General features: G+C 44.2%; 1 protein-coding gene across 1 annotated transcript in view; it reads right to left on the reverse strand.

Moving 5' to 3' along the window:
* Positions 1-285: 285 nt before the first annotated feature.
* The window catches only part of cdin1 (CDAN1 interacting nuclease 1), a 53,388-nt gene continuing 41,473 nt past the window's right edge, over positions 286-12,200 (reverse strand). The window contains exon 12 of the mRNA XM_070920612.1: positions 286-1,577. Within this exon, the coding sequence (XP_070776713.1) occupies positions 1,421-1,577 (157 nt within the window). The 3' untranslated portion in view covers positions 286-1,420. The remainder of the gene's footprint in view (positions 1,578-12,200) is intronic.

Consider the following 12,200-nt stretch of genomic DNA (forward strand, 5'->3'; position numbering starts at 1 on the left):
CTCAACTTTATGTTCACTTCTGGTTCCCCTAGCCGGGGCTGTGTTTCTTCCATTGGTGTGTGCTCATAAAAAGGTACTGGAGGTTGTAAAGATGTGCAACAGACTGCTGGATAGTCACACACCTTTACATGGAAATCAGGTGTTTCTACGTATCCGTAGGCACTCACGTAGCTCAAGTTAAAGAAGTATATAACAAGCATATAAAGTTTATGCTGTTAATATTCACGACAAGAACATCACTTATCAAAATGTATTTATTAATAATAAACACATAAAATCGCACTGTACAATAAAAAAAGTATTTTAAATCATCACTGCGTAAAATGTTGGACAGAAGACTGAATTTTTGCTGTTTTTTTATTTTACAATCCTACAGTGCACTCATGACGTGACATATAGACGTAATTAATTTGCATTTTATTTGCCTGTGGCCTCAGCTCTCTGGCTCAACAAATTCCTTAATGTCTTATGTGGAGAACGCTGTAACTTCTGGCTACTTGGCTTGTTAGTTGATGTTAGCGAATGTTAGCTAACACAGCTCATAGGATACGTATTCAACACAGACGGTAGGCTAATAAATAACCTTGAGAACTATGTTAGAGGTTAACTAGGTAACTAGGTTAGAGGGAGCTGTGTGAAAAACTGTGCCCAAAATGTGAAGATTAACAGTTAATGAATTCATAGTTTCACACAAAAGAAGCAGATACAAAGTGCTGATAATAATTCTGTGATGAAATTCAGTTGCTGTGTGAACCCTTGCTTCAACCCACTGTGGTTAAATAAAAAAAGGACAAAAAAAACCCTCAATAGAGTAAAAAAGGTCGTGGTGAGAGCAGCTTTAATCAGAAATGATCCTGTTTATCCCCTGGAAAGTGACTGAGAGGGCACTGAGTGACGCAGGTGAGAGTCAGGCGTCCACCCAGCCCCCGGACCGCACCTCTCTTATCTGCCTATGGAGCAGAGGAGGAAGGAGTGACAAAGGCCAGGGCTTTTGGGTGTGATAAGGAAGGGCCATATGTCCTGCTTTGGCCCTGGCTCTCACCCTGGCCGTCCGTTGCGAGAGGCCATCCAGGGGCCAGGAGCTGACCACAACCAGGAGAGCCTCCCAAGACGGTGTTTTCACACGCAGGTATGAATCTTACCTCCGTGCTGTCAGATATACAGTATACTGCTGTGTATTTACATGTGGTAGCTTTTGGGACAGTGAAAGAGAGGGAGGGAGAGACAGACAGGGGGTCAGGTGGAGTTCAGGGCAGATTTGTGCCAGAAGTCTCACACTGCAGGAAAGCCAAATTGCTTCCGGATCTCGGTATCCACCCCTGTTCCTACCCTTCCCGCCTCCTCGTCTTCCTCTCCCTTCCTTCCATCTTTAGGTTTTTGTTTTTTTGCTCCACTCCTCATCTCTCCTCACTCTTTGTCTTTATTCTGGCTCTTGTGGCAGTTGGTCCTGCTGGGCGGCATGGCACAGGGTGACAATGTCTGTAGGAAAGCAGTCTTTGAGCAGGATACCTCTGTCTCTCTGGCAGTCCAGTTCTCCTATGAAACCATACCAGTAGATCACAAGGCCTGGTCCAAACCTGCGGTGCAAAACAAAAGAAACAAAGGCAGTCTTTGGTTAGTACATCATTGCTGTCAGTTCTGAAGTAGCTACAAATGAGTTATACCGCTGCTTTTAAATTCATATCTGCAAAATGCTCACGGCTATTGACAAAAAAAGCAGGAATAAGTAAGTGAAGAGATAGAAAGATGGGACACTAGCGAGACTGATCTACGAGAGATAAGGTCGCTTGGGTATTTTCCTTTGATCACCATCCAGGAAACTTGCTGCTGAATCAAACAAAAAAAGCCGCCAAGAAGATTAAGATCGTTCTGTCAGGGTGATACACACTTGATCACATTACAATGGCAGTGAAATAACAATAATCTGTGAAATAACAAAGCTCTACACCAAGGCCTCCGCATCCTGTCGTCGGAAGCCTTTGGCACATAGCAGAGCACACAGAGTTCAACACAAAGTCTGAGACTTAAACACGCTGCATCTGGTGGTTAATGTTAGCCAATCCAACAGTGTCCAGCTGTTTCATTCACATTCACTTTGAAAGCAACTTTGCCTCAGTTGGCGAGCACTACAGTTCCTAAAAGCTATAAATAATGACTTGCCAAGCAACTGAGAGGTTCAGACTATTTAAATATAAGGTGTTTTTTTTTTCTCCTTCTATCTTTTGTTCTCTCCCTCTCATCATTTTGCTGCTATTGTGTCTTATAGACACTGTAACTACTGTACTGTACACCTGAAGGTCTGCTGAAAGGTGCAGAAACAATTAAAATGGAGGAGTTCTTCACTGGGAATGTGCAACGTTATTTCACTACTTCTCCTCACAAAGGCAATAAATCATCTTTCAAGCTATTTATTATGCCCCAAAGAGCCACCGGTGGCCCCTCTCTGCCTCATATAGATCATACCTATTCTTTGAACATTAGCTGCCGTGCATAAAGACATGTCACAGTTGAACTCTGAGCGGAGAGCACCTCAGCCCCCACATGCGAGACCAGATTCAGGGGGCTGACAGTGCTCCGGTCCCAGACACTCTATCCTCAGACAGTTAACAATGTTGTGGGGCCTCTGGAGACCCAGACAGGAAGCTAGCCAAAAAGGGCCACGGAGAGCAACAGAAGTTCAGCTCCAAGGTAAAGTGCATAAAACCTTGAACATGTGATCAATCATTACATATTAAAATACGAACTCCAACACCCTATGGTGTTATTTTAATAATAATTATGGGAATCTTTAGTCTTTTGTATGATTATAATTTATGAGCTTATTATAAATACCTCGATGGTTGACCTTACATCTTCGACAAGGTATTTTAACTGTATAAATTAGAAATGCGAGTGCAAGAATCAGTTGTCGTGACATTGCCAACTATATGTGTGTAGTTTTACTGTGTTGACTTGGCCTTGAGGCAGTGCATGTTCTACATACAGTACTTGCATGGTGACAGACACATGCAACAAAATAATATGTGACTATACATGCACACACCCCTCCCCCTCCAAGAGGCCCTTGCAGCAGTACATGCTTGTGCACCCCATCCCTGCATTCTACATTTTACAGTGTGTGATTTACGGTGCTGTATCTATGAGCAAACAGGCCAAAGCTAACAGCCCTGGAGAAAGCCCACAGATGCACACTGAAAGTTCACCACAATGTTACACACATAGCTCAGCCACTCAGCAAAGCAAAGCTCAAGCCCCCCAAACTCTCATCGTCTCCACGGTCTGCCGCTGCACATGGCCGCCAACTCTTAATATGGAAATGTTATGGAAACAAAACCTAAACATTTACATTAGATGGCTTTTGGGTTACTCTTCTTTTTATTCAGCCGCCGTGCTGTATGTATTTCCTGTGCTCTGGTTGGGGAGGTGAGGCTGAAAAAGGGAGTCCGGTCTGCACGGAGTGGAGAGAGGCAACCTTCTGAAAAGGTTAAAACTGTACATCAACAGATAAGGCAGCGGCGTACGATACATCATGTCCCGGGTCTGTCAGGGGAGGCCGAGCACAAATTGAAACAAGCAAAATTATAAACACAGGGGAGCCATGTCACCAAGGCCTTTCCATACCGTAAAGAAAATAAATTGACTTTGAATCCTACTCAGAATTAATACAAGTCAATACTACTGGGACCTTGAGGTAAAAATCTGAGACTGGGAACACAAACAATAACACTGCGGGGGAAGGGAACGGTCAGGGACTGCTACAGTATGAGATTCTTAAGAAAAAGTTCCAAGCAGCATCCAGACACTGTAAAGAGCAATTATACAGTATGTGAAGCCCTATATTATATTCTACTATACAGGCCCTCTGAAGTTTGTGTGAGGAAGTGAGTGGAAGTTCAGTTTGAATTTGTCGGCAAATTAAGGTTTATTATGTGGGCTGCCTCATCTTAACCTGGCGTGTGCTTATTACACACACCACCTCTCAGAGTCAGAGTCAGCCATCTTCCAATAAACACCTAACTATGTAACGAGTTGGTGAAATTGTTTGTGAAATGTGGGTAATTTCGGCGAGGGGGCCACTTGACGAGCCCGGGCGTGGATTGCGGCTGCCAGCCACGCTTTCGTTAGTGTTAATGAGCGGGTGGTGGTCACATTTAAAGCAGGTGCCAAGCAGCTTACCACGGCAGCTTAACGAGAGCAAAGGCACTCAGGAACAAAAAAAAACCCTTGAACGGAGAAGGAGTATTATTAGTGTCTGCCTGCACACACACACACACACACACACACACACACACACACACACACACACACACACACACACACACACACACACACACACACACACACACACACACACACACAGAGCGAGTCATGCACAGACGCAGAGCCGAGCACTGTATTAAATCTCTGCATCTTAAAAGGCACAACCCATACATACACAGATCACTTGCAAAAATATGAACTGCAAAAGCTAATAAAAATACAATAAAATACTAACTGTAGCCTTCAGAGAATGTGCAAACTTGCTTTCTTGATTTTATTTATGCCCTTCTCATTTTTTGGAGAAGTCTGAGGTTGCTGAAGGTCAGACATCATTTCTACAAAACGCACAGATCAAGGCTAATTTGATCTGCCACATTTGGTGAGAAAAAGCTTTACTGAAACTGGGGGCCGGGCACCTCTGCCAAAACACATTACACGACATGATGAATTATCAATAAAATCAAGATGAATTTACGCTCGACTTTAAAACACCGTCACTTCGTTTTACATACCACACAGACCCATTTTAAACAAACGCCCCGGCGATGATTTAGACAGCGTAAGCCACTACCTGAGGGTGAACTCTATGTCTCTGAGGTCTCCCCACAAAGACCCCTTTGTTTTCAGCATCCATACATCAGGTCACAAGGTAGGCCTGCTAAAGCACTGCCAAACATTAGCTTTAGTCAGTGTTTTCTCTGCAGGTATGAAACCTGCTCAACTTCTTTTAAGACAGAAAGCATTGAGAGTGATTGAGGTGAGAGCTATAGATGAAGAAAAGTCTCTGTGTTGGAGACAGGAAAACTATGTACATAGCAATAGACAGAGATAACGTGTGTGTTTTGGTGACAAATGGCCTGTTCTTTCATGGTCAGTCCATGCTATAGGCAGCTGCCTATAGGAGTTTATTTACAGGGTCAGATAATGGTTATGTGATGGGTTTGTATGTGTGGAGTTTTGGAGGGGGGGGCAGTGACCCAGAGCCTGCATGCCAGGTGATATGACCCTGCAGCTCATCACTGTTCATCCAGCTTGTGTATTTTAAAGGCCTCGCTGTTTGTAACAAGTCAGACAGCCTGATGATGAAGACGCCCTGATAACACAAGCTTCCGTGCACACAAATAGGATATTTAAAGGCTGACTCTGCCCGGAGGGGGCGTCCACCAACAGGGAGGTAAATAATGCCTTGCTACAAACTATACGTCCACCTGTCTATACATAACAGGAGTTGAATGGAAGAGTTAACCTCCCACAGACAGGTTATTAACACGACTAGAGCTAAGAATAGAACGCCTTCTTTTCTCTCTCCACCTCCTGTTTTTGTCTTTGTGGGCAAGGAAAAGTTTGATTCTGCTAATTCTGTAAAACACAAATACAAGTCAGTCACAGCACACAATCGTATGTTAAATGAGTCGCCCAAACTTACACAAGCATCGTAATTAAGGTGAAATAGAGGGCAATAAAAAATAAAACATGTTCCGCCGGGTGTAATTCTCCCAGACATTTTTATGTTTTCTGTCGATGGGGTACGGAAATGGAACGTGACACGGATGTGTTTTGTCTTGTGTCACTGTTGGAGGCAGAGAGAGTGTTTTATGCGCATGTAGTGTAGCGTTAGGATTTAACATAGAGGTGTGGAGGTGTAATGTGCGAGTACGGAGGGTGTGGGAGGTCAGGTCGAGTCAGTGTGTTGTTGTGAGTTGTATGTTGCACTGGGAGCTAATTTACGCTCACTGATGCGAGACGCCAATACCAGAACAGACACTAGAGGATTTCAGTGATTTATCTGGTAACCATAGCAACCTCTGTAAACCTCTGTGGCGGGACGTGCCCTCAGCGCTGTGACCCACCACAAAATGTTAGTCGACACTCAACATCATCTACCTTTAGCTCAGGAGCACTATGATATGACTCACCACCTCTAATATTTGCATGAGGAGGTGGAAGCTGTGCCATAACCATCCAAACAAAATTATTTATTTCTTTTTTAAATAAAAGTCTGTACACCTTTGTATCTATAATGTAACAATATTTGGGAGGTGACACAGATAAGTAATGTGGATTTGATGACGAAACAGGTATTTCATGTTACTTTCACTTAGTCAATAGTCAAATAAATTCAGAAACTTCCTCAAACACTTTCATGTAATGCGGCCTTAAGAAAAAACATTTAGTAATTTAAATTTAACCATGATATATAAACTAAAATCAGTATAGTGCTATACTGTTCTCATGACAGCGGTGTTTAAGATGTGTCAACTTACTGCATTATTAGGACATTTGCTTTAGGAGCACATAGACAAAATACAAAATTTAGTTTACACAACTGTGATGACTTGGAAAATCCACAAAATATATATATAATACTAATTAATCCAAGCTTTGCATATTAGTCATTTGACATTTTTTCTGAATGATAAATAGTACAAATGATTTATTCTTATTATTCTATTAATAACCTTTACCACCCTTAAGCTCCCCCACCATCACCGTACTATGAGACTCTGCAGTCTTTATCTCCCACTGACGAATTATCACTTTCTCTGACCTCAGTCTCCCTCACAACCTGCTATCACTTCAGCCACCTTCTCACATTAACCTAAATCTTATCACCTTACACACACACACACACACACACACACAACCTGACAGACTCTATATCAATCAACTGATTGATAACTTGGCTCGTACATGATGATGTGAATGAGCACACAAGCGAATAAGCATCAGCCTCATTCTTATTTTTATAGCACAATAGCAAGACACAGAAAGCGCCGCCTCACAACGCCCATTTGGTCCTGGTTAGGATCCGTTTGTACAATCTCGTGCTTCCCAAACATCCTCCAGCCAAAGGGAGGAGTCTCAATCAGTGTTTGGAACTCGTTAAGTCCCTTAACTGAGCATGTCCCCTACCACATTAGCAACACATATCTGAGGGACAAGTGTGCGTTGTGTGTGTAATGTGTACTGGTCCCCTCTCAGATCTGTGGCGTCACGGTCCAACGCGCTCTGACACACACTGGTCTGCTTTGGATGCGGAGCGAAACCAAACAAGGTGTGGTCTGGCTTTGGCTTTGTCTGTTTAGTGTTCAGAAGTTGGTCCAAACAGCATCGAGTACACGGCATGCGACGGAACAACCGACCGAAGACAGCTCTATGATGACACCAGAACAATCCGTATTAAAGTTAGGTTGGAGTTATGGAACAATTTATACTTCAGGCAAAAACTTTCTGTGCATCATTACTGTTTTGCAAACAACATCGCTTCGAAATTCAGCCTTTGTAATATGAATGCAATAATGAGAATGCTCCGTCTTTGTGTTATTCTCTGGCTGTGTGAGGGTTAACATTCAGACGGTCAGAGCTCACCTGATCTTTTCTCAGATATCGACTCCCCAGCCTCTGTAATGACCCTCTACATCATGAAAATGGCTTGATCTCTTCAGTTATGACACGCTGAGTGGGTATTCATTAACACTTGATGCTGATATTATTAAATTCTATTATGGCTATGGCTGCAAATGGTGTCTCCTATGCAAGTACTGAAATCATGAGTAGGCAATAATCGTGTCAGTGAGTCTGGATGTGCGTAAATACATTTTAAGTGCACGCACTGCACAGGATTGAGATGACCGTCATTATATCTGATACAGGGAATAAAAATAACAGAGGACAAAATGTCTCTAAGGCTTTTACCGTTTTCAGATGAGGCTTATTAGTGTCCAAAACCAAACACTGGCCACAGTGCTAATTTGGAGATCTGTCCAGAGAGTCCCTCTGGCCTTTGATGAGTCCCCATGTCTGTAAGTTCTGCTTGGAGACAGGAAGCTCCCCGCGGTGGAAGGCGCGCAAGGCTGGGGGCTGGGAAACCGTGCAGACGGAGAGGACCACATCGTCAGGGGGATACATGCTCCTTTAACCTGTTATTGTGAACTCCCAGCAGCCCAAGCCGATAATTGCCACCTGTCTCTGGGGAAACACAGTCAAAGGCAGGCAGAGGGACAGCCATTTTGTGTCTGCCGCTGCTCTTCGCCCCACACAGTCCTGGTCCTAGTCCTGCCCTTAACCCTGGCGGCTAATGTGTTTTCAATTTAGGATGATCCCCCACTACAGGCATGGCCCTAATCAACAACAGTTTGTACTGTAACCCTATCTGCCCCTGCGAGGGCAGCGTCAGCCTGACCGGGCGCCTGCAAACCTGGTGCGTCCAGCGGAGGAACAGTGCTATGTGTGTGTATATATATATGGATGATATCATGTTTATATGTGAGGTCATAGGATGTGTGAGCGATACTTGGCTGTTTGTCCTCCACATCTTGTTATGCTATTGAAACAAACATATAAACATCCACACGCACGCAATACAACTCTCACACAAGCAAGTCGCACATGATGCCGCAAGTTACTTTACAAATAAGCACGTGCATTTAATGATGAATGTATATATAAACAATGAAAGTCGGTGCTCTGTTTTTAAACATACATCATGTAGCAGACAGATGTGTTGTTTAATGTTTAAAAATACGTTTAATTTTAGGTAACAAAGTGACAAATTAAATTTGTATTTTCTTTATGTCACTACTAATCAATCTTTATTTTGCAAAGTAACTTCCAATCCCACGATGAAAAAGCCATACTATACATTGGCTGAATAAGTCTTATATCTTAAAAATTCTGCTGCCACTTCAGGGAGGGCTGAATCAAAAGTTAGGCATGGAAAGGCAGGTGTGAATGTTTGTTGTGTAGGGCCTCCTGGCCTCTGCATCCATGAGTAGAGCCCTGCCCCAAAATTAGAGTGTGGCCTCTAATGTCTCCCTGGGAGAAAAAGAGGCCTGGCTTTCGTCCAAGTCAGCACCTTTGGAAGTGCAGTCGTGTTACCACCACTAAATCAACATGTCAGCGCCCGGCCCAGTGAACTTCTTCACCCAGACTCCACCACTTACAGCTACCCCACACACCTAATGAATTGGCGTGAATGCCCATCTGTCTGCTACAATGAAAAGGAGAAAGGAGATATGAGGAGAAAGAGGAAAAAAAAAGATATGTCTTTTTCAGCTGTTGCATAGAACTTTTACAGTCAGCCTGTTTACCATCACTAGAGACAGAAACGCTGCATTAATCCTGTTACTTGAACTAAATAGCCGAAGCCAGGTTAAGGTATCCTCGCCATCAACCTTGGCCTCTGAGTCCAAAATGGAACTGTCCCAGTTTGGGGGGTGAGTTTGGAGACGGACGCAGGCGAAGGGCCACAGAAAGCCGTGTGCTTACTCGGCAGTCTGTTTACATTCCTGAGGGTAATTTTAGCCCTTGGGGGGGAGCAGAGCAGGGGGGCCGACATGTCGTTGGGGCTTGTCAGTGGTTGACCGGCCAGCCGGCGCAGTGGCGGCACCTGGACATGTGGGTGGTACATAAAAACACACACAGACCTCCAGCAGACAAATCACTGGAACTGTTATTTGTATTTCTGCTAATCAATTATTTATAACGTTTGGTATTAGGAAAGAACCAACTAGCATCTTCTACATAAGATCAATGGCTACTTTGTCTGTGACTGGACAACTAAACAGAAACGCAAGCTAACGAGGAGGCCCAGTGGAAAAACCACAGAAATGAGGGTGCAGTCTTGCTAACAGGCCCACCACAGAGCACCATTAGCTTTGGACAACACAGGATATCCCCAGTGTTTTCACTGATGATCTGGGGTGCAAATCTAATTTCATTGTAGTTTTTAAAAATTTGCTATGCAAACAAAACAATAATCCTGGTTCAAGAATCGCTGAGGGCTTCTGGGCGCGTGTTGGGATTTGTCTTTTTATTACTCCCAGCCCAGAGTGTCCCTTCAAAGGGCAAGAAAGCAAAATGTGCTTGTGTGTCAGTGCACGTGTAAGAGAGAAGGAGAGAGAGATAGAGAGGGAGGGACAGAGAGAGAGTCTGAGCTTATCGAAACTAATTAGGCGAGGGATCAGGATGGAAGTTAAATACTGGGCTACATGTAATGAAAGAAGCAGAGTGGGGGACATCTAGGGGTCAGGCCCACACCAAACAGTGGTCCTCAGGCAATCTGGTATTGATTTTCACTCGTTTGGGGATGAAGGTGGACAGGGGGGAGGGAGCCATGGAGGGAGAGAGAGACAGGGGGAGAGGCAGTAGTGCAGAGTCTAAGGGTCTTGTGAGTTGTCAACTTGACAGTTTAACCCCTTTTGGAGGAGAACAAACAAACAGAGGGATCTCCTGGGCTGACAGCGTTGATCTGTCATAGCGATGACACTGCAAAGCCCCACACAATGCCCACACGGGAGAGGAGAGTGGGGAGGAGAAGGAGGGAGGGTGGGTTGATACAGATATGCAGAGGCACATTCCTTAAGCCCAAGAAGATAGGAGTGTGCTCTGCTTAAGATCTGGGAAGCCTCATCTATGAATATCTGCACCTTTAAAAAATTCAGAGAAGGAAAGAATTCAATAACTAGACTACTTAGACACTGACACTGTTCAATTTTAGAACAAATAGAGACTAAATATGAATACAGTATGTCCATGACATTTCTTATTAATGGTGTTCTGTATCTGTGGTAAATGAAAGAGCACACACAAAAGAAGGTCATCCAAAGTGGGCCAATCCCTTACATTTTGGTCTTTCCCCAGGTCATAAAGTTTGGGTGTCTCTGATAAAGCAGTATGGGTGACCGTCCACAACCACACAGACACACAGATGTCAGCGCTCCTCTCTTGTCACTCAATCTGTGAAGGCCGTCACCCCGAGCACCTTCCCTCTCATGTCCTTAAACACTTGAAGACCCCTTTTCACTTTTCCCCTCAGACTGCCTCATCGCTTTGTCACATTGCCAAAGGGGACTCCATTAGCCTGGCCATGCACAGAGCCCCCAGCTCTCACTTATACTTAACACACACACACGCACACACACATAGAGAGGCTGATACGCCCAGCTAAGGCTGTCCACATCAAATTCGAGTGGCCCCTATTGTCCCTATTACGGCCTGGGAATGCTCCATCATGACGGATGCTACGGGGTCCCTCACTTGTCAGGAGTTGTCAGACAGATAGGGAGTCTGGATACACACAGCTGACAGGTAATCTTAATGTCTTCAATTAGCCCAATTAGGCCTGTCATAAACAATTCGATAAGTGCTCGACCAACACAAACAGATAAACGCACAAGCACACACAGACGCACACACTCACACCGAGGTCTGCAGGGTATTAATGAGAAGGGTAATGGGTATATCAGCGGACGGTTGATTTGTCTTTTGTTTCAAGGAGGGGTACGTCCCCATCCCTTGCTCTCAGCTGTGCACTGCTGGCTGCTACCTGGTCAGTTCAAATTGTACTATCTCCTTTCATTAGCGCATCGCCGGCTGAGAATCTGAAAGGCCGTGACAAAATTCATTTGAGACGAGTGGGAGCAGATTGCCTGAAGCAGGTGCTATAAGGGAGATAAAACAAAAGCAGCACCTTTGAGAATCTCTGTGTGTGTATGTAGGTGTGTGTTTTCCATCTGTGTGTGTTGTGTGAGAGGCTTTTCCCTGGTCTTCACATTCTGTTCTTTTCCTTGCTATGGTAAATGGGTAATGACACAAAAGTGCTTTTGAAAAAAACGGAAAGAAAGAAAGCACAGGGACCAGAGAGGAATTGGCCCAGTGCACACTAGCAGCGTTTACAAAGCTGTGGTGAAAGCTAAATATTGTTTCTAGCGTGACTAAACAGGCCAACACCTTTCTGTGCAGAGGATGTGCGATAGCTAACATTGTTTGATTTGGTTTCTCCTTCATAATATCTTATCGCGGAGCAACGGTGACACCCACTCTACATCCCCTGCTTTTGTCCTCTAACCGTTTCTTTAAATCCATCTATTTGCATTCACTATCAATTTCTTTTTCTCGAGGTATGCAGGACACGTTTCAGGAACCGTGAAGCACAAGCT

Source organism: Enoplosus armatus, chromosome 15 (assembly GCF_043641665.1).
Source record: "Enoplosus armatus isolate fEnoArm2 chromosome 15, fEnoArm2.hap1, whole genome shotgun sequence".
Lineage (NCBI taxonomy): Eukaryota > Metazoa > Chordata > Actinopteri > Centrarchiformes > Enoplosidae > Enoplosus > Enoplosus armatus.